Consider the following 24,606-nt stretch of genomic DNA (forward strand, 5'->3'; position numbering starts at 1 on the left):
GTTACGTTTCTCTACGCTCCGTCAGGCGCTTGCGTTCATCTATAAACACGAGTACACAAAATTCGGTGTTGATCTTTTCCAGTGCGTCTCCGTTGCGTCTACGTCTACGCTACGTCAAACTATAAATCCAACTTCAATTATTTGATGGTGAGACGGGGCCTTCATGAGCACTCAAATATTTGATATTTAGCAAGAACTTGTTCAGTATTTGCCAAATACCGCATGTCTGGCGCCGCCTTAAGATTGACATGGTGACATCTGACTGACAATTTATATGTAGCTACATTCACATTGATTGACATTGACAATTATTGTACAGTAGCTGTAGCAAATTATAAATAATTAAAAAATACAACAAATAATAAATATTACAATAAAATGGATGAATTACAGAAATTGGAATATCTTTCCTTGGTTTCTAAGGTTTGTACTGAGTTAGAAAACCATCTCGGTATGAATGATAAAGATTTGGGTAAGGTTTTTAATAGGTTATATTGATTGTATATTTTCATCTTTTCATTAATTTTATAAATATACTTTATTATATTGACTCTTTTATTTTAATATTTCAGCCGAATTTATTATTCATCTTTCCGAGAAGAATGGTACATTTGAATCTTTCAAAAAGGCACTTATAGAAAATGGAGCTGAGTTTTCAGATTCCTTCATCTCAAATTTGCTAAGAATCATTCAACATATGAAACCGAAGAAAAATAAATCGAAAGTTGAAGCTGATGTGTATCAAAAAGAAACTCTGGCTACCAAATTTCCTGGTTTAGCTTTACCAAACGAAAAACAAAAACCTTTGTTTATAGATGAAGAAGCACCTGCTGAAAAAAATGAAGATGATGACATTGTAGCCGACCTAATGAAACAGTTTGAAGCGGACGCTCCCTCAAACAGTCAAATCCAAACAACAACTAAATCTGGAAGTGCAAGTCCTATAGAAAGAAAAAGATCGTCAAGAAGTAGGTCTAGATCTAAACCAAGAAAAAGACGGAAATCTAGATCAAGGGACAGGGACTCTAGAAAGGATAAAAGACGAAGTAGATCCAGAGACGAGAAGAAAAACAGAAGAGATAGAAGTGGTTCTAGGAGCAAAAGAAATAAAGAAAGAAGTAGGTCTAGGAATAGGAGAAGCAGATCAAGGGATAGAAGAAGTAGATCGAGAGACAGGAGAAACAGATCTAAGGATCGAAAATACAAAAATTATTCTAGAGGTAAAGATAGGAGAGAAAGAAGCAATTCGAGGGATATAAAACGGGATAGAAGTACTGAGAAGAAGTTCAAAAGTGAAAAAGATAATCCAGAGTTTGAAGATGATCCTACCCCAGGAAAAGTAAGTGTACAGATTTAAAAAAATTAACATATTCTCAATTCATTAATTCTGTTTAGTGTAAGAAACATATAAAACATTTACATAATAAGAGACTAATATGGGGGTGCCACTATAGTTTGCAGTCTACCTGTTACCAGGGCTGTAAGTAAGATGGGGGCCCTGGGGCAAACGTGATCTGGGGGCCGGGCTTTCTACCGGGGGGTTTAACTTCCAGCGGAAGGGGGCCCGGAAAAATGTTTGATATTTAACCCTTTGACTGCGGGAACCTCATCCCGCTCGAGGCACTTTAGGTGGGCGGTTCACGCCCATTCATTCAGAAACCATCTGATGACATTATATATTTTATATTTTGTTTACGTTATATTTTGTCTATACGCAAATAATCGCTAACCGTAGCGAAGCGGTTAGCCCTGTTGCATATGTGCGTTTCCCACACATCTCATGCACTACTGAAATTACGCAAATATGCGGTTCCCGCAGTCAAAGGGTTAAAACCTTTAAAACGCATTTTAATGCATTCCATGACGGAAGTTTCTTGTACCTACATATTGCTATTTTAGTTGACCAACACAAAAAAATTAAATTGGTTAAGACAAAGTAGCTGGGACCGGGGGCCCCTTTTCCGGTTGCAGTTTAGTTTTTATTTCGCCAAAATAACTAGTTTCCTCAGTAACAATTTATATCTTTACGAAAGGTTTTGGGGGCCCCAGCTTAGCCCGGGTCCGCTTTTCCAATGGCATTTTAGGTTTTATTATGCCGAAATAACTAATTTCCTAAGTAATAATATAAATTTTTATATTAAGATATCGGGGGCCCCAGCTTAGCTCAGGCCGCAGGTGCCCCTTTTCTGTTCCAATTGCATTTTAGTCAAAAAGACTAATTTCCCCAGTGAAAAATTAAAACTTTATATTGAGGTCTAGGGTGCCCCTGTAAGGTCTTTTTAAAATTGTGTAATTTGAAAATATTTCCTTGGGATCGGGTTTTAAAAAACTTATTTTTATTTTCCTCATTAAAATCTATGTACGGCTATCCAAACGAGGGCCCCTGCGGGGCTCCCATTGGCCAGGCGCTGCCCCGGTTGCCCCAATGGTAGTTACGGCCCTACCTATCGCTATCTATTATAGTGTGCAAAATAAGCCAATTTTGTGGCTTATTCCCAATCCCAATTAAAATAATAAATTCATATGACAAAGTATTAATTTGTAAAATCAAAATAATACTTCTTCTGATTTATGGGTTTTATTCACTTTGTAAAGATGTTTTTGCTGGCATTGTATACCTACCTGTGTGGCTAACCAATACTGTAATCTTTTTAATTTTTCTCAGAAAGGTTTGCACACTATAATGAAAATCTTTACAAATTGAATAAAACATAAATCAGAAGAATTATTGTTTTAATTTTACAAGTTAATACTGTGTCATATCAATTTAATATGTTAATTGGGAATAAGAAACAAAATTGACTAAAATAGTAAATAGAGTTATAACAAAGGATTATCTGTAAAATTAAAATAATAGTTTATCTTATTTATGTGTTTATAAATGTGATGGTAGACCACAGACATAGTATGGTAGCACCGACTCTAGGTTATATTTTTACAATGTAAAAAAATCCTTAGAAATTGTGACTTCCAGCCAATAGGCTGTTCCATTTCTGCTCTTAACACGTTAATGGACAGTAGGGTGGTGCGAAAAAAGTCAAGTTGATAGTTCCGTGTCGCTATAGTGCGGAAAAGTTGTGATTGGTAATTACAAGAAAAACAAAAAAATAATTATTCAAATCGGACTTTATCTTCCGATCCCGCAACGGACCTAAAGATTATGAAAAAAAATGTAATTTTACTTGAAATTTTTGATGATTTTTATAAATTAAAAAACATTTAGATATCTCATTTTTCTGCTACATTGTGAAGCTCTTCGCTTGTTTAGATATTGTATGACAATATTTAAACAACCCAGAACTCAAAATGAGGGGGTGGTTGCACTTCTAGCTCCACACGCACTCTTCTCTCCAACCAACCGAGTGTGTGTTTTTTACATTATTTACATATATGTACATTGTACATTTCTTTTTCATATGTTTGTGTCCAGCTTTTAAACACCAACTTTGTATTGTGATTTCTTGGTAAAATCTGTCAGCATGGACCTTGATTTAAGGGTTGCCCTGATGAATCCATTTCTTTATTGGAGCTCACATACATTAGACGATGCTTCCATGACCAACTTTACGCACCGCTCGACAGCTTGCATGTGGCAGGGATAGTTTTGTACATTCCCCTCTGGCATGTCGTCTGATGTAATGCAGGAACTTATATCTTTATTTGAAACTCTTAGAAGAACTGGTGGAGAAGATAGTATTCAAACATTCCAGTCTATTATTTCAGTGTAGTCCTGTGCTTGAAAATTTAAAGTAGGAGGGATGAAATTTCTAATACTCTTGCCCTTGGCTTTAGTCTGTCTGGCTTTTAATACTCTCCTTGGCCCAACTCTCTAATGTCTTTCCTTTCTCTCTACTACTTGAAATTTTGAAGCACAGGACTAAACTAAAATAATAGACTATAATGTTGCCAAACTATCTTCTCCACCACTTCCTCGAAGAGTTTTAAATGAAGATATAACTTCTTGCATTACATCGGGCGACATGTCAGACTGGAATGTACAAAACTATCTCTGCCACACGCAAGCTGACGAGGGTGTCTAAAGTTGGTCACGGAAGAATCGTCTAATGCTAATGTATGTGAGCCCCAATCAAGAGATGGATTCATCATGACAACACTTAAATCAAGGTCCATGCTGCCAGATTTTACCAAGGAATCACAATACCAAGTTGGTGTTTAAGAGCTGGAAACAAACAGATGAAAAAAAAATGTACATATGTAAATAATGTAAAAAACATAAGCTCATTGGTTGGTTGGAGAGAAGGGTGCGTGTGGGGCTAGAAGTGCAACCACCCCCTCGTTTTGAGTTCTGGGTTGTTTAAATATTGTCATACAAATATCTAAACAAGCGAAAGGCTTCACACTGTAACAGAAAAATGAGATAACTAAATATTTTTTAATGTAACAAAATCATCAAAAATTTCAAATTTTTATAGATTTTGATTGACCTTGCGGGATCGGAAGATATTCGTTAAATGCGTAAAACTATTTTTTTTTATTACTCAACCATGCAAACTGTACATAAATTTTACTATAGCGATAAATAAAACGTACACGAAGGAAAAATATAAATTTTTGAAAAAAAGGTAAAATTTCATTTTTTTCATACTCTTTAGGTCCGTTGCGGGATCGGAAGATAAAGTCCGATTTGAATAATTATTTTTTTGTTTTTCTTGTAATTACCAATCGCAACTTTGCCGCACTATAGCGACACGTAATTATCAACTTAATATTTTTCGCACCACCCTAATGGACAGTGCAGCAAATGTATAAGCAAGTGTTGTGACACTATATGTATTTTGCAAAGTAGAATAGGGAAAAATGCAACATCTATAAACGTTGTGTCACATATCAATGGAAATTAGACGTCTATAGATGTTCTGTCTGTCAACGTGTTAATATTTTAATGTAAAACATAAACAGCTATCTTGATGGAGTCTTAATTTCACTGTCTGTCAAGCTTGGCATAGCAGTAACCTTGCTTAGCCAGTATACCTTGCCTTATTTATAATTATTACAGAAGAAAATATGTCTGATGACAAAAATAACTCCAATGGCTTCAAAAATAAATTTTGTTTTTACTTTACCCACTTTACAATGTTAATATGTGAAAACCATTAATGACAGACATTATCCATGTGTCTGTCTGTCAGTCAGTAAATACAATTCCTCTGTTATTAGAACAGAAAAAAGATAAATGAGGTATCGAATGAAAGCAAAGATTTTATTTAAGATGAACAATTTGTCCTTATTCTTCCGGTTCTAGAGTTGCAAACCGGAAATACAGTTTTAACATGACTGAAATAGTACAAGAGGTGTATTGTTCAACATCCCTTAGCAAGATGAGAACAAATATATACTTTAGGTTTTTATATCACTTCATGTTAAAAAGTTGTACTTAGCTGGAAGTGCCACATTATAGTCACAGAAATAGTACACATGATATATTAATTTAAGCATACTGAAAAGTTGAGCTCAAATATTTAGTTCAGTGCCACATTATAGTCACAGAAATAGTACATGTGATATATTAATCTACGCACACGGAAAAGTCGAGCTCAAATATTTAGTTATGGTTTTGATGTCATTACATTAACATATAGCTTGGTTAAGAGGAAACAGTAGCGATCAACAGGTAGCAAAAACGCGTTCCGAGATTGCGGCTGTAATTTGGAATATTTTTTCGAGATATTTGGCACACGTATTCGTAATATAATAAAGAATTGCGGTACAGAGCCCAATTTGAAAAATATATTAATATGTGGAAATTAGTCGGTAATTAAATACAATATTGAAAAAACGAGCCTGTACCGCCATTAAGAAAAACAAAAAAATACACTTTCTTCAAATAAACTTTTTTATCCGATGCCTAGATTTTGTGTCATTTTGGAACTACTAAAATTTTTTATTTCATTAGTAGTTCCAAAATGACACAAAATCTAGGCATCGGATAAAAAAGTTTATTTGAAGAAAGTGTATTTTTTTGTTCTTCTCAATGGCGGTACAGGCTCGTTTTTTTAATATTGTATTTAATTACAGAGTAATTTCCACATATTAATATATTTTTCAAATTGGGCTCTGTACCGCCATTCTTTATTATATTACGAATATGTGTGCCAAATATCTCGAAAAAATATTCAAAATTACAGCCGCAGTCTTGGAACGCGTTTTGGCTACCTGTTGATCGCTACTGTTTCACCTTAATATAAGAAAAAAAAATTTATAAGTCATGATTCTTATACATGATTTTGACCAGAATAAAATTGTGTACTTTTGTTAGGTAGAACAAAAAATTTCTGTGACGAGGAAGATATTAATGCTCAGTTTTCATAATTGAACATCTGTTATTCAGGCACACACATTTTCCCCGTTTGTTTTATTTTGAAAAAACTTCATAAAAAACATAAATAATACAAAACTATTGTAGGTAGGGGGTCTCTTTTTTAACAGTTTTATTTCTTTTTAACTTATAATGATCCATATATATTTTTTATTTCAACAGATATATAATGGAAAAGTATCAAATATTGTACCTTTTGGATGCTTTGTCCAGCTGGAGGGACTTAAAAGGAGATGGGAAGGCTTGGTTCATATTTCACAGCTTAGAGCAGAAGGCAGAGTTACTAATGTATCTGAAGTAACATCTAGAGGAGCTAGAGTAAAGGTAATTCATTTAACATGTTTAACATACACATTTTGAATTAAACAATATATTAAAAAATAAAAAACTATATATTCTAAAATATTGTTTATTTATATAACTTTTTCTCCTTCTTTTATTAAAGTTTTTGTATCTTAATTTCCTGATATTGTGTCTCCTCCTAATATTTTTATACTTATATAAAGATGCTTTACATCTGTTTTGGCCTTGTCTTCTCCATGTCTTGGTTTAACCACTCTGTCCTTGGGCTTCTATATTCAAATTGTATTGGCCTTTACTCAAGGAGAATGTAAATTAAATATTTGGATTTTAAACTTTGTCATGAAGGTGTACAACTTTTAAAATTCAATTAGTGTGAGATACATGCCATAGTTGGCTCATATTTTCTCATAGTTAAATATGGGCCATATTTGGTTCTTAGATATACATACTAGCAAATTTTTTGGTATTTCTTATAGAGAAATTATTACTTAATGGGTGACAATGAACTATGGATATGTCTTCCAGACTGGTAAAAAGATCTTTCTGTATTTTAATGTCTACATAATAGGCAAATATCTACATCTTGATGTTGAAGGTTCGTGCTTCATCAGTATAGCTTGAGCCAGCGTTTGGTGCAAGATGATTTGTTTACAATTTTTGGATTCCCTTTTGCAAGTTTTTTTATTCAGATATCACATCCTTTATTCCGTTTTTAATTTCAAATGGACCTTCCCAGTAACTTTAAAATTTAGAAGATAAGTCTCAATTTTACCATTAATAACCTTATCTACCGCTATTTCTTCAAAAATTTTATCAGGTACTTCTGGTTAAGCTAATGGCTCCATACAATCATTATCTGCTGAAAATTTGTGTAAGTTATTTGTTCCACATATTCATTCTACTTTGCTGTTGTGCTTTGTATACTTCCTGTAGATGGGCATCTTCATAGCATTTTTTCAGTTGATTGAATAAGGTTTAATAACATTTTTCTTGGTGAGTAAGATGTCAGCAGCATCATTTCATCATTCATTCTACTTTGCTGTTGTGCTTTGTGTCCTTGTTGTAGATAAATGGGTATCTTCATAGCATTTTTCCAGTCAATTGAAAAGGGTTTGATAACATTTTTCATAGTCCTTAGTTGATCTAAAATTTCATCAGCATCACCTCACGAAGTCGCAGTGAAAGAAACATTCTTTTCTTTAGTCCAATGGTTGGACATGGAGCTAGCTGCAAATTGTCTTTGGTAAATTCAAGAAGACTTCTCGGTGGCCATTTGAATTCTATTTGATGTCTTCATTATTTTCTTTTGCTCATTGTTCGCCCTCATTCAGTTATTGATATATTTGTCATTTGGACCGTATTCTTCTTCTTTTGATATCATAACCCTGAATGGGTCTTTGTCTGTCTGGCTATGTCCTCCCATTCAGATCTCTCTTATGCCTTTCTACTCCATTGTCTTACATTCATAGTTTTCAAGTCATCTTCCACATCATCCAACCATCTCGTTCTAGGCCTTACTTTTTTGTCTTCCTATCGACTTCCATTGTAATATTTTCTTTGTTTTTTTTTGTGTCATTTTGTCTCTGGCCATGTGACAGTTTTTGACTTTCCACAAATCTTATAATATTGTACCCTTTGTTTGGACCTTATTAGTCTATTATTAAAATAATTTCTAATTATTTAATTTTCTTTTCTTAATATTTCTTCGTTGACCTAAAAGTTTCTTCGATCATTTTTGAACTCTCATAGATTTTTGAAAGAAATTTTATTTCTCATTGGTTTTTCATTTAAATTTTTGAGAAGTTTTGTTAACTGTGCTCATAATAGTTTCGAATTTTTCATCAGCGCTTTATAAATTTCATCGAATTTTATTATTGCAAAATCTGCTGACTAGAATTAGAATGTTTCTGGATTCCCTCCGTTGGTATTGATGAATTTTTATAGATTATTTAAAGAAATCATCATACACTTATAAAAAGTTGTGATACCACTTGTAATGAGAAATAAACTCATTTTCAACTCAAAACTATATGTATAAACATTTTTAATTTCTTTGCAACACGAAAATGCAGCAGCTGCATAAGGCCCGGCACAAATTGAACCTAAGCGAGACACAACCTGCACCGACGGACTGCGTAGACCGTTCTGCGCATCCTACTATCAGTTCATGAGTTCGCAAGTCTAACTTGGGAAAGTTTGTCATCGGCGTACAGTTTTCTTGGGTCGTGGGACGCGTAACTCAATTCTCAGTTGTGTTTTTGTTTGCGAGATGGACGTTGAAAAGCTGATAGAACTCGTTCGAAATTATCCCATCGTATACGATACCAGCCACGACGATTATAATATGAGGACGAAATTAAAAGACGAGGTATGGGAGAAGATAGGAAACGAACTGAATACGAATGATAAGTACAATTTACTGTGATAAATAAAAATATTAGTACATATATAATCAAAACCCAACACCGCTTTGTCATTAAAATTCTGCTAACTTTATTAGGTACTCGTAGACAAAATAAACGGCGATACCAGATATGCCTTTACAAGAACACATTAGAAAAAAAGGTTACTTAAAACGAATAGGCCTGGATCCCGCGTAACAAAAAAAAGTTGATTAATAGCAAGATGAAAATTTGTTAATAGCGTAACGGTATCTGGTTGGACAAACTTTAATGTAGGAGAACACTGGAAGAGGGGAAGTTTTAATTGTGGAACAGGTTAAAGATTTGGAACGTCAGACTACAAAAACTTTTCATGTATTTTATCGGACAGAACTTTTAATTGAATTCTTACCCTTTCATTAAACTCTCATGCAAATATTAGACTGCTATTTATCACCTGTCATTTGACATGTTCTACGTGTCGGACTTATTAAAATGCACAGTTGGTGATAAATAGCAGTCTGATTTTTGCATGAGAGTTTAATGAAAGGGTAACAAATCAATTGGAAGTTCTGTCCGACAAAATACATGGGACGTTTTCGTAGTATGACGTTCCAAATTTTTAACCTGTTCCACAATTAAAACTTCCTTTGTTCCAGTGTTCCCATACATCAAAGTTTGTCTGACGAGACACCGTTAAGCTATCAGGTAACAAATTTTCAGCTTGCTATTAATCAAGTTTTTTTGGTACGCGGGATCCAGGCCTAGAAATACAATGTCACAAATGATGGCGTAATCCCCTTTATATAGGTATAAAAATTTTGTATTGTTCATTTCTTAATCTACACAACATTATCATTGAAAAATAATTCACTATTTAAAAACCCTTAAGGATATCTGTGAATATCGCATTACCTTCAAATAAAATTTGTCATCATAATATTAAGGGTCATTTAAACACAGCGATAAATCAAACAACTTATCAAGGTCAATCGAGTTGTTGCAACTTATCATTGTGTGTAAACGGTGCATCGCACAACTTATCAAAGTTGGAGTTGGGTTGAAGGTGGTATCGCATTGAATCGCAGCGTCTAAACAGCGTTTCAACTTGTCATCACAACTAGTTGCTGTGACTTATCGTTGTGTTTAAACGACGCTTTAAGGATCGTTTAAACACAGCGATAAATCAAACAACTTATCAAGGTCAATCGAGTTGTTGCAACTTATCATTGTGTGTAAACGGTGCATCGCACAACTTATCAAAGTTGGAGTTGGGTTGAAGGTGGTATCGCATTGAATCGCAGCGTCTAAACAGCGTTTCAACTTGTCATCACAACTAGTTGCTGTGACTTATCGTTGTGTTTAAACGATGCTTTAGGTATCTACAATTTTGTTTATGCTTAAAAACAAAATATGTAGACGAGATATAAATATAATAGGTAAGCAGTTTTGACTATAGAAAAATGCACTCATGCAAATAATGCGTTGTTGGTGTGGTAGTACAGTGGAACCCCGATAAGTCGGCCCCCGATAACCCGGAAGTCCGGCTAACCCGGACCGATTTTCATCAGATAAACATTTTGATTTTCAGTACATTTGTATTTTGACAACGACACCCGATTTGGGCGTCGAAACGTTAATAAAATTATTTTTCAATTTAATTGTGGCTTATTTCCATCAAAATAGTTAATTATCAGATAAACATTTCAACAATAAAAATGTACGTAATATAATATTTGAGAGATAATTTGTATTTGTGTAATTTGAACTATACGATAGTAAAAATGACTCATGGCACACGCCGGCAGAAACAACAGGCACCTGTCTGTAGTATTCCTTTACATATTTATTTCAAACTGTCTTAGCATTGTTTAAAAAAAGACTAAAAGACTATTAAAAAAATTATTTTTTAAACAATGGTCTTTAGTTTTCACTGTTCTTAAATAACATAACATCGTTCCGATTGTGGTGACTGTATAGACAACCGAAAATAATAATGCAGCGCCAAAGTGAGCAATTGTAGAACTATAAATATTGACATTGGTCATTGGAGTTTTGCAATGGTTTTGCATGAGTTTTGTATTTGTTGAATGTTGAAATAATTTTTAATAGTAATAATTCGTTGGTAATAAGTTTAGGTAGGTAGGTTAATACGTTTAATAGTAATAAATTTTTAATAGTAATAAGTCGATTTGAATTGAGTTTCGAAGTTTCAACTACACTAGCCCAAAGGTTTTTTCTTAAAGTTTAAACTAAGGTTTCAAGCATGTGGTTTAAGCCTGCCAACCTTGAACATAACCTTGATTTCTGCAGCAGAATCGATAGTGTTCATATTAATCCGGCCACTCAAGATACTGCGGCGTGGTTCAATTTTGTCGAATTCGACTAATTGACAAAATTTTTTCAAAAATTGACCGTGCATCCAACAAAATAGTTACAATTTTACCACAGAGAAACTGGTTTCTATGCTGCAGTACTGCAGAATTGATGTCGACTATTTTGTAGAACGACACCTCAGTATGGTGAATAGCCGGCTTTATTATTAGGGACACATGAACGACGTCCAATACAATTGGTTTCATTATCTTGCTTTTTCTAAAGTAACATGTTCGCCCCCTTTTGTGTGCTTTATTGTTATATCCATAATGATTGATATATCCATTCAGTATATTTGTTGTGAAACATATTATTATGATACGAGAGTTATGGAACATTTCCACTATGTAACCCGAAAATTGGTCCACAACTTTTTAGGCTATTTTAATATTTTGTAATGAAAAGTGAATTTCAATTCGCTATTTGAAGCAATAGCTATAAGCCTATTTGAAAACAATACCGATTTTAACGACTCATTCTTATCAAATTACTTTTAAGACGTAAATATTTTTATACAAACACACAAACTCAAAGCAAAATGGAAGAACAATGTCAATATCTTTAGTTACTCCTATGCTCACCCAGGTAGCGTACCGCTTATTTTGATTTGCCTATTGTGTGTAGTACAGTCTTGTATTGTTCGCTTTCGTTTGCTTACGTTTGTGTTTGCGTGTTTTTAGTAATTTAGATGTGTAGGTACTGTGCATATTTATATATATTTCATGTTATTTCAATTCTAATGGAGTTTATCTGTAAGTATACCGTATTTTATTAATTTTTACCATATTCTCCGGCTAACCCCGATTTTCGATAACCCGGATCGGCCGCGGTCCCGATTAATCCGAGTTATTGAGGTTCCACTGTAATTTATTACACAGTTAAAATCATAATTGGAGATATTACTAATATTTTAAATACATTGAAGATATAAAATTAAAAATTCGTATGTGAAACATATACCCGTACCTATTTAAGTATCTAAGAGGCTCATTAATATTCAGTTCAGCGTGGTGATATTGTTAGAGGTGTGAAATATGCATAAATAAGGGAACATTTCATAAAATACATAGATCTATTGTTTATGGAATTCCACACCTCCAATAATAGCACCCCGCTGAACTGAATATTAATGATTCGCTTAGATAGTTGGTACTACTTTACAAAGTAGATATAAATAAGTGAAATTATTTTAGTAATATTCAAAATTGTCCTCTCTCAACCACTCTACGTTGCCAATCAACTGACCCATTAGCCGAATTGAAACAATCAGTGAATTTCTGTCTGATGGAAAATGCTTCGTTAGAACATCTGCTCCGGTTCCTTGGTAAAGAAGCAAGTTGATTGTTGTCAAGTGTCGCTACAGTGATTTCACTGTCTTCCCCCTGCAATATGAATTGCCTACTCAATTCAGTACAAGGATAAGATACATCAGTATTTTGTAATCAGTATTTGTACGCAGTACCACTGAGAACCGGTATCAAAAGTAACCGTTACACGTCCGCACTGATTTTGCCCGTCTCTATTCGTTACGGCGACAGCCAACGGTCGGGTTGGCTTGTGTTCAATATGCGGTGCTCTAGAAAAATAACTGCACGGGTCGCCCGTCCCGCCGGCGCAGGTTGTGTCTCGCTTAGGTTCAATTTGCTCCGGGCCTAATACTCTGGTTAAATCGGAGAGTGCAGGAAGAGTCTATACCGGTTTCGGAGGTTTTTCCCCCTCATCAGTAGTCCCATATCCTCTTCTCTCCGATTTCTCCAGGCATCATACTTTGGGCCTTTCCGAATTGCAAAGAACGAAATGTCACGGATGTACTTACTAGAGCCATCTACCGAAAAACAAAGTAAGTCAGTCATCAATCGAAGTAGCACAGAAAACGACAATAAATATCGTTTCCATACCACCAGATTGACAACAGGTGAAATACTTTCTTTGGTTGCAACCTCCCGAGATTTTCAAAAATTATAAATCATACAGGATGTCGAGGAAATTAAGATAAGAGAATTTTAAATAATTCACAACTCATCTGCTCAGCGTGGTAAAAGTTCCAACAAGAAAGATTCCTTAGTACTCAACAAAAGAGTAAATTAATTAAAATGTATAAACATTTTCAATTTCTTTGCAACACGAAAATGCAGCAGCTGCATAATACTCTGGTTAAAACTATTTATTTATTTAATATGGCACATATACAGTGGGTGATCATATTATTAGAGCCACCTCAGAAAATTTTACTTTTGTTTAATAATAATATGTTTTTCTTTATAGGGTCCACTTTGCCTTTGAAACTTTAGAAATGGATGCTATGTTTATGTTGGAGTGATTAGTATTGAATATTAAAGTTTTTATTTCTGCTATTGTCCTTGGTGAGATGTCTTTGGATTTTCCATGATATTCTGGTACCACTAGTGTAACGAACGCACATTTTTTATTAAATTCACAAAAATAGTATAGGCCTGTCAGAATATCACTAAAGAGCAATGGAAACTCGCAAATGTTATTATAACTCTAAAAACCAAGAATACAAAATAATAGGCACACGAGTCTAACAAAACAACAAAGAAAAGAAAGAAAACCAAGTGGTCTAACTTCAAACGCCTAGTGAGCATAGGAATTGGAAACATTCCTACAATTGACAATCCACAAGAAATAGAGGAAAAAGTCCTAGAGCTCGAAAACATCATAAAAGAAGCACTAAGAAATAGCACTACTGAAGAAGAATATGAAATTCATATGGGAAGATTTAGAGACATAAATCAGGAAATAAAAGAAATGATAAGGGAAAAGAACAGAGCCAAAAAGAGAGCCAGAAGAACAAGAGACCAGGAAGATAAAAATAGGGCAAATCGACTGAATCGACAAGTCAAACAGGCACTAATAGACCATAGAAGCCAAAAGTGGGAAAACTACATAAAAGAAATGGAGGAGAGGAGCCAAAATATGCAAGAAATATGGAGGCTCCAAAGAACTTTAAGAAACGATAGAAAACCCATTCCCCCACTACATGGAGAAAACGGGATCGTCTACACAGAAGAAGATAAAGCCGAGGTGATGAGAAGGACACTTGAAAGAGAGTGCACACTGAATTATCACCAAGACGAAGATATAGACTTTATCGAAGAAGTCGAAGAAACAGAACTAGAAACGCCCGAAGAAAAAGAAGAAATAATAAATCCCACATCACCAAGAGAAATAAGTGAACTGATTCGAAAAAGTTCACCAAAGAAAGCACCTGGTCCAGACGAAATCACTAACAGAGCTCTGAAGTATCTTCCCTCGAAAGCAGTTGTGTATTTGACAAATATAACAAACGCAATACTAAGATACAGGCTCTTCCCAAATCGATGGAAGGAAGCCCATGTAATTATGATACCCAAGCCAGGAAAGAACCACATATTTCCGCAAAATTACAGGCCGATTAGCTTACTTCCAGCAGTCAGTAAGATAGTGGAGCGAGTCATCCAAACCAGGCTCCAATCAGAGACAGACAGGCTAGGCATAATCCCAGAAGCACAATTTGGATTCAGAGCTCAACATTCCAGCGAACATCAAATATTAAGACTTACCGAATATATAGTAGATGGATTCAATGACCAACAATATACGGGAGCAGCCTTTCTGGATGTAAGCAAAGCCTTTGATAGAGTGTGGCATGAAGGACTGACATACAAAATGAGAGGTTATGGATACAGCGGGGCCATGACGAAACTCATCTCCTCGTACCTAAGCGACCGGAAGTTCAGGGTCCGGATAGGACCAGTTCTGTCAGAACACGGAATGCCGGAAGCTGGAGTACCACAGGGGGCAGTTTTATCACCCCTTCTGTATAGCATATATACAGCAGATCTTCCAAGAACACCCGGGACATTGATCAGCCTTTATGCAGACGACACTGCAATTGCTGCAAAACACATGAACCTAGATATAGCTGTAAGAAATCTACAGACGGCATTGGATACAATAGAAGAATGGAGTATCCAATGGAAAATAGCAATAAATCCAGATAAGACCCAAGCGGTTATCTTCAAAAAGAGAAGAGATAACCCAGAACAACAGCTAACATTGCAAAACAGACCCATCGAATGGCAAAACAAAGCTAAATATTTAGGAGTCACAATGGACCAAGGTCTAACATTCACATCACATGTCAACGCAACAGTCCAGAAAACAGCAGCGGCCAGAGCGGCAATAAGAGGACTCACAGGAAGAAGAAGCAAATTAGCTATGAAAACAAAATTAAGACTTATAAATAGCATTATACTGCCAATAATTACATACGCATCTCTTGCATGGGGTCACACGAGTCAAAGTAACAAAAAGAAGATACAAGCGGCACACAACAACTGCCTCAGAGAAGCTGCAAACGTGCCCAGATATGTCGCCGAACGGTTCTTATTTAGAGACCTAAAACAAATAAGAGTACTGGATATTATGGAGGAAAAAGCCAGAACAAAATTTGCTGAGCTAGAAGACCACCCAAACCAGATCCTACAAGAGATATTAAGGTATGATGTGTACCATAGATGGAAACACAGGAGATCCAAACAGCAAATATTAGTTAATATATAATAAAGGCTAGATAATCGTAGCTCTATCAAAAGAAAACAACTTGCTCACCTTTGGCATCTCATTATATTTATTAATGTTGATTTTTATACGTTTCAGACATCCCTCAAAAAAAAATATATAAAAACTTCAAAACGGCTTCAGCCACTAAACAAATCAATAAAATATTAACAATAGGCGAAAGCCACAAAATAATATTAGTAACAAAACCCAAAAAACGGGCATGAGGGGCCCACATTTTCGAGCGCCGAGTCACCGAACTGGACATAGCCCAGAGCGGGGACTCGGCGCCCGAGCAAGCAAAACAGATCGAAGATAAGTCACTAGAGATAGCGGGAATAGAGCGCCTCACGCTGGCCTGCATTGATCGGGGTAGGATTTCATATGGGAGTCCGTGTACCCAAGACTCCCATATGATAAGCACTTTGCTGATTGAGAGCCCCTATAGCGCATCAGAGTGCTATCGGGGGGTAAGTGGATGGTCTGGAGCATTGAAGCGGGGTGGAGTGATTCCTGCTTACGGGAGTTAATCCTCCTCGCCCCAATGAATTGTATCACCCGAATGTCATTCTCTAGGGGTGAGCAAGTCTCTCAGGCTGGGTTAAATCACTATGCTTGCTTGCTTGCTTGAGTTGCAAGCTAGCATTGTCACGCATTGCCACACATGCGTATTGACACTATTGTCAGACTATTTATTGCACTTTCATAAAGTGAAACAAGACTGCCAAATGGAAACAAATCCATTAATATATGATACAGCTCAATTATAGACCTTTCCTCTAAAACATTAAATTTTACTAGGTGGCTCTAATAATATGATTACTCACTGTATGTTAATTGACAATTTTTGGTTACCACTCCAACAGTTTTCGATATGGACAATATGTACACCATATCACATCGATCTGTTAATTAATTATTGGTTTAACTCACATTTTTAAATATAATATGGATATTTCAAATAGTACTTTTTATATTTTCAGGTGAAAGTATTGACAGTAACAGGCCAGAAGGTGTCATTATCTATGAAAGATGTCTGTCAGATTACTGGTAAAGACCTTAACCCACATTCCCATGCTCCAACTGAAAGAGAAGATAGGGATAGAAATCCTGACAGGCCTGTAAACAGCAGTACATCTGTATTGAGACTGCCAGTGAACATAGGTAAATATATCTTTATTTTCTTTAATAATAATGACACTTACTACTACAGCATTGTAGGAGATATTTTGAGTACAATTATATTCCTGTGCTTCCAATTTTTTTAAATGTCCCCTTCTAATACACATTTTATTTATCAATTCCCAAAGTTTTGTTTCATGAATTCAACCCATCATTCACCCTTTTTATTTGTCCATGTTTGCATTCCATGTCTATTTTATTTTGTTAATAGATGAAGGAGAAGAAGACTCCCGGAAACGAGTAACAAGGATTTCAAGTCCCGAGAGATGGGAAATAAAACAGATGATTTCATCAGGATGTATTGCTAAGAGTGAGTTGCCTGATTTTGATGAAGAAACTGGATTGTTACCCAAGGATGAAGATGGAGAGGCTGATATTGAAATTGAATTGGTCGAAGATGAAGCTCCATTTTTGCAAGGTATGCTATATAATAATTTATAACTTCGATGATATAAAGGCCAAAGGGCGTAACCCTCAATTAATGATTTTGACAGCAGGCTTAAAAAACTCAATTACTTGTATTACTAAATTTACGTTACGTGCATAGAAATCGGCCCACTTAAAAATTTGGTCATTTTTGAAGTCTCATATTTCCTAAACCTGTTGGCGGATTTAAGTGATTTTTTGAACATGTTATAGCCTGATTCTTTAGCAATACCACTGTAATAATATTGTTGCTAAACAGGTAAATTTTCATTGTATACCGGGTGTACCAATCAAACTGTTCTCAAAGTTCGCATCACCCTGTGGAATATTCTAGCATTTATAAAATACTGAAATTAAAACGCAACTATAGCCTTAGGTTTTCTTAACATTCTGTTTGTTTGATTCATTCGTTTATGTTCAATAATAAAAAAGTTAGGTACTTTAACAACTAGACATGTTCTTCATCAATACACGGTGTTCCTAAATAAGTGCGACAAACTTTAAGGAGTAATTCTGCATGACAAAATAAAGACAGTTGGCTTTACAAACGTATGTCCGCAAATGTTTCGTTTCCCAGATACGGGATGTTGAATTTTTTCTTACAAACGGTCGATTTATTTTATTGCTTTAAAACCGGTTGAGATATGCCAATGAAATTTGGTGGGCTTTAAAACGTAGTTATTGCACATTTTTTGACATACAATTAAGAATTTAATATTCACCATTAGCGCGCATACGTGTAATATGACCGATCATATTACCCGTATGCACGCTAATGGTGAATATAAAATTCTTAATTTTATGTCAAAAAATCCGCAATAACTGTCTCTTAAAACGTACCAAATTTCATTTGCGTATCTCAACTGGTTTTAAAGCAATAAATAAATCGTCAGTTTGTAAGAAAACATTCAACATCCCGTATCTCGGAAACGAAACATTTGCGGGCATACGTTTATAAAGCCAACTGTCATTATTTTTTCATGCAGAATTATCCGTTAAAGTTTGTCGCACTTATTTAAAAACACCGTGTATTGATGAAGAACATGTCTAGTTTCGTCCGTTCTTTAACGGTAAAATATTGGAAAACCTCTAAATTTTAAAGAACCGCTTGGATTGACATGAAATTTGGCATACACATAGCTAACAAGTCAAAACCCCCTCTTGGGGGTGAAAAAATATTCGTCCAAAGTAAGTCCGGAAATGGATAAACTGACTAATTCTAAGTAACTTTTGTTCTATAGAGTTTTTTCACTAAGTCAATATTTTTCGAGTTGTTTGCCAGTGAATATGTTCATTTTTTCAACAAAATAACCACATTTTTAGACGGTTTTTTGCAAATAACTCAAATAGTAAGTATTTTGTCGAAAAAAGATTCGTAGCAAAAATATAGCTTGTAAAATATTGTATATATCACGTCTGTAGACCTAGTAGAAGCAGAGTTATAGCTAATTAAAAATATGTAGGTTCATATTCGTAAAATTTAAAATGGAATACTTTGACGTGAAATAACCAAAAATGAAGCACATTTAGGGGAAAACTTATTACAACTTATTTAAAGTGTTTAAAAAAAGCTTCATTTTTGTTTTATAAAAAAAATTCTAGCATCAAAAGTAAACAAGTTACGCTCAAAATAAAGTTAGTCCATTTTTTTTGGTAAAAAAAAATCGGGAAAATCACCCCCTAATTAGTATCTCAAATGAACTTAATCGTTACGACTTCACAAGTTTCTTGACTCGCGTATGTATTGTTTATATGATCTGTAAGTTTCATCGGTTCAAAGTCCTTATTTTTGAAAGGCTGTAGTTAAAAGGGGTTGAACGAGTCACTGATCACGAATGTATGCAAATTTAGAAACACCAAATCTTAATCAATTTTTGTCTAACAGAAAAACAAAAAAAAATATATGATATTCAGAAAAGCAATCCTGACTTTTTTTTTGTTTTTCGAGATTTTTGGTATCTCTAACAATTTTTAAGTTATTTTGAAAAAAATCATATTTTTCAAAATTAAAATTTTTAAAAATTTCACTTTAAAACCAAATTTTTTCAAAAATAAGCACTTTGAATCGATGAAACTTACAGATCAGATAAACACAACATAAGTAAAATAATTTATGGAGCGGTAACGATTTATTTCATTTAAGTTGCTAATTAGGGGGTGGTCTTCCCGTTATTTTTTTTGCCAAAACAAAAGGGACCAACTTTATTTTTAGCGTAACTTGCTTAAATTTAATGATAAAAATTTTTTATTAAAACAGAAATAAAGCTCTTTTTAAACACTTTAAAAAAGTTATAATAGATTCTCCCCAAAAAGTGCTTAATTTTTTGGATATTTCACTTCAAAGTATTCTATTTGAAATTTGGTGAATATGAATCTATTTTTCATTGGCTATAACTTTGGCTTTACGAGGTCCAGAGATCTAACGCGTACACCATTTTTTTACTTTTTTACAGGCCATATTTTTGCTACGAACGTTTTTTTCGACAAAATACTTACTTTTTGAGTTATTTGCGAAAAACCATCTAAAAATGTAGTTATTTTGTTGAAAAATGAATATATTCACTCGCAAATAACACGAAAAGTGTTGACTTGGCGAAAAAGTTCTATAGAACAAAAGTTCTTAAAATTAGTCAGTTTATCAATTTCCGGACTTATTTTGGACTTATATTTTTTCACCCTCAAGAGGGGGTGAAAGTCACCCCCAGGGCCAAAGCACACATCGGCACAATATCACTTTTTTTCTTTGACATGTAAGCTATGCGTATGCCAAATTTCATGTCAATCCAAGCGGTTCTTTAAAATTTAGAGCAAAAACCGTGAAAGAATGTACTAGTTGTTGAAGTACCTAATTTTTTTATCATCCAACATAAACGAATGAATAAAAAAACAGAATGTTAAGAAAACCTGAGGCTATAGTTGGCTTTTAATTTGATTATTTTATAAATGCTAGAATTTTCCACAGGGTGATGCGAACTTTGAGAAAAAAACACAGTTTGATTGGTACACAATGGTATACAATGAAAATTTATCTGTTTAGCAACCATATTATTACAGTGGTATTGTTAAAGAATCAGGCTATAACATGTTCAAAGAATCACTTAAATCGGCGAACAGGTTAAGGAAACATAAGACATCAATAATGAACAAATTTTTAAGTGGGCTGATTTCTATGCACGTAAGTTTATGTGGCTAGTTTATATAGTCTAAGTTATTATATGTTCTATGTAGCGAGTTAAACTAGCTACATAGAACAATGAATATAGAATATTGAAACTAGCTACATAGTACAAGTAATTCAGTTTTATAAGCCTCCTGTAACATTTGAGGATTACGCCCTTTGGCCTTTATACCATCGACTTGTACATCTAGGTTTGCAGGGCCCCCGTAAGAGTTACTGGCGCCTGTGTACAAAAAAGGATTTTGGCGCCCTTTAAGGCATTTTGGATTATGTTTTTTATTTATTTTTTGAAGGTAGGTAGGTGCTTGAAATAAACCAAAAAACTAAACTTTAGAAATCATATTTATAGTCCATTCAATCAAGGTGAAATATTGTAAAACCTCTGAATTTTAAAGAACCGCTTGGATTGACATGAGATTTGGCATACAAATAGCTAACATGTCAAAGAAAAAAGTGATATTGTGCCGATGTGTGCTTTTGGCCTGAATGTGAGTTTCACCCATTCTCGAGAGTGAAAAAACATACATTCAAAAAAATCCGGAATTGGTTAAAATGGCTAATTTTAAACAACATTTGTTCTATAAAGTTTTTCCACTAAGTTAATACTTTTCAAGTTATTTTTGCGAGTAAATATGTTCAGTTTTCAACAAAAAAAAAAACAAGTTTCTTCATCCGTCTAAACACGCTTTTAGACAGATTTTGGCAAATAACTCAAAAGTTAATATTTTATAGAAAAAAATAGTATGTATGGATTGATGTCTGCAGATCCAGTAGAAGCAGAGTTGTAGCTAATGAAAAGGAGGTTCTTTTTCGTTAAATTCCAAATCAAATATTTCAACGTAAAATAACCAAAAAATCAGGCACTTATCAGGGAAAACTCGTTATAACTTTTTAAAGTGTTTAAAAAAAGCTATATTTTTGTTTTTTTTTAACATCAAAAGTAAGTTTCGCTCAAAATAATGTTGGTCCCTTTTTTTGGTAAAAAAAAAATCGTGAAAATCACCCCTAATTAGCATCCCAAATGAAATTAATCGTTACCGCTCCACCACAAGTTACTTTACTTATGTATTGTTTATATGATCTGAAGTTTCATCGGTTCAAAGTGCTTATTTTTGAAAAGGCTGTAGTTAAAAAAAAAGGGCTTCAGCGAGTCACTAATCACTAGTGTATGCAAATTTTGAACAGCCATATCTTAACCAATTTCTCATTTTTCAATTCTTCTTGCTTCATTCCCATTCTTACCAGCAGTCCCCCAACTGTTTCGTCCCAGGTCTTTTTAGGTCTTTCTCTCCTTGCCTTCTTCCATGTTTTGGCTTCCTATACTCTTCTAACCTGTTGTTGGTCTTCCATACGTTGCAGATGTCCCCACCAATTTAGCTGTTTATGTTCAATAAATGAGATCAATGGTTGGATGTTTAATTCTTCTCGTATTACATTATTTCTAATTTTGTCTCTTCTCGTATTTCATTTCGATGGCCTGTAATTTACTTTTCTGCCTATTTGTCAATACCCACGATTCGCAACCGAAAGTGAGGATTGGTCTGAATATTGTCTTGTATACATTCATCTTGGTTTTCCGTGAAATTTCTCTTTTTCCTATTAAACCCTTGTTCATTAAATAGTACGTTTTCATAGCTTTTTCTATTCTTTAATTGATTTCCATTTCTTCATCTCCTGAATTCTCTATCTTAGTGCCAAAATACTCAAACATGTCGACTTGTTCTAATTCTCTTCACTCGATTGAAATGCTCATTTATTGATTATCTCCTATCTTCATTACTTTGGTTTTCTCTTTGTTCAGAATCATTCCATATCTTTTTAGTGTTTCATTCCAGATTTCCATATTACTTTGTAGGTCTTGTTCACTTTCTGCAACTACCATCATATCGTCCGTGAATGCTCCTTCCGAAATCCTCACCTTTTGTAAATTCTTGTACCCTACAGGAAAACAAAAAATCCAAAATATTCAGAAAAGCAAAACCTAATTTATTTTACTTTTTGAGATTTTTGGTATCACTAATATTTCTTAAGTTATTTGGAAAAAAAAATGAATTTTTTCAAGAAAAAAAATTACTTTAAAACCAAATTAAAAAAAAAATGAAAACTTTAAACCGATGAAACTTACAGATCATATTATAAACAATGCATAGTATATATAGTAAATGATAAAGCGGTAACAATTAATTGCATTTGGAATGCTAATTAGGGGGTGATTTATACGATTTTTTGTTATACCAAAAAGAAACGGTTGCTTGTTCTTGTTGCTAGAAACTTTTTTAAAAATCAAAAGCTTTTTTATGTTTTAAAGAAGTTGTAATGAGTTTTACCCGAAAAGTGCTTAATTATTCGATTATTTTACGTTGAAATTTTCGATTTGGAATTTGACCAATAAGAACCTACTTTTCATTAGCTACAACTCTGCTTCTACTGGGTTTGCAGACTTCATAATATATAAAGTATTTTTTTAAATTTTTTTGTAAGCTATATTTTTTCTAAGAGTATTTTTTTGATAAAATAATTAGTTTTTGAGTTATTTGCGAAAAACCGTTTAAATCGGGGTTTTTCACTCGCCAATAACTCGAAAAGTATTGAGTGAAAATTTCTATAGAACAAAAGTTGCTTATAATTAGGCATTTTATCAAATTCCGGTCTTATTTTGAACGTTTGCTTTTTTACCCCCGAGAATATCCCCAGGTATTCTCGGGCGTATTCCCCCAGGACAATAGCACACATCGGCACAATATCACTTCTTTTCTTTTAGCTATGTGTATGACAAATTTCATGTCAATATATAAGCGATTCTGTATAATTCACAGCAAAAACCGTGAGTAAAGGGACTATTATTTGTAGACTAAAATATCAAAATGAAACAAACAGAATAAAACGGTAACAAAATAAATTAAAATGCCTGACTTCTGACATGTTTCCGCAAATCAGAATCGGCAGTAACTGGATGATATACTAATAAAATTTCGTGTGTGTTTATACTTAATCCTATTTAATTTCTCAACTTTTATTTTTAAATTAATTTTTGTTTGAGAGACTAAGTTTTTCAACTTAATAAAAATATTTGTAAAATAAAATATTTTTAAAAGATTTTTAATTGAAAAACTTATTAGTCCATTTCCCTGGTGACACCTCCAAGGCTTCTACAATATGCAAGCCAAATAAATGCTGCAGTGAAGACAAAAGGGAAGGAATTCTACACTATGCAATTCACAACCCCCGTTTACCAAGCTGCAGACGGGGGTTGTGAATTGCATAGTGTAGAATTCGTTCCCCTTTGTCTTCACTGCAGCATCCATTTGGCTTGCATATCGTAGAAGCCTTAGAGGTGTCACCACTGCATATTGTTTTTCAATTAAAAATCTTTTAAAAATATTTTATTTTACAAATATTTTTATTAGGTTGAAAAACTTAGTCTTTCATTTAGCAGATGCCGCTACGCACCTACTACCTTCACGTCAGTTGCAATGGGGGACTAATATGTCGAAAAAATTTTACCAGGATTAGAGAAAGCAGCCTATGCATTCTCTGAAGAGCCTCTACAAGAGGTGAAATCGTCGATAAGAGTGCTGGCTGCACTCTCTAATCTAAGTAAAAATTAAGACGGTTTTGGCTTCGCATTGCAACTGAATAAAAATGGTATACATTTTTATTATTTTTATAATTTTTTATTTTGCAATTTTTTTTGCAAGTTTGTTTGTTTTTTTTTTGCAATTTTTGACCCCGGGTTTTGGCGCCCCTAAAGAATGGCGCCCGTGTGCATTGCACACTTTACACATATGGTAGCGGGAGCTCTGTATGTTTGGCGACTATAACAAGTTATTCAATAAAGTTATACACGTCATATATTTAAT

General features: G+C 34.1%; 1 protein-coding gene across 1 annotated transcript in view; it reads left to right on the plus strand.

Moving 5' to 3' along the window:
* The first annotated feature begins 287 nt into the window (after nt 1-287).
* Nucleotides 288-24,606, plus strand: part of LOC126880341 (ATP-dependent RNA helicase DHX8) — a 74,971-nt gene continuing 50,652 nt past the window's right edge. Inside the window, exons 1-5 of the mRNA XM_050644144.1 lie at nt 288-472; nt 573-1,339; nt 6,500-6,661; nt 16,944-17,124; nt 17,354-17,560. Of these exons, the coding sequence (XP_050500101.1) occupies nt 379-472; nt 573-1,339; nt 6,500-6,661; nt 16,944-17,124; nt 17,354-17,560 (1,411 nt within the window). The 5' untranslated portion in view covers nt 288-378. The remainder of the gene's footprint in view (nt 473-572; nt 1,340-6,499; nt 6,662-16,943; nt 17,125-17,353; nt 17,561-24,606) is intronic.

Source organism: Diabrotica virgifera, chromosome 2 (genome assembly GCF_917563875.1).
Source record: "Diabrotica virgifera virgifera chromosome 2, PGI_DIABVI_V3a".
Classification (NCBI taxonomy): Eukaryota; Metazoa; Arthropoda; class Insecta; order Coleoptera; family Chrysomelidae; genus Diabrotica; species Diabrotica virgifera.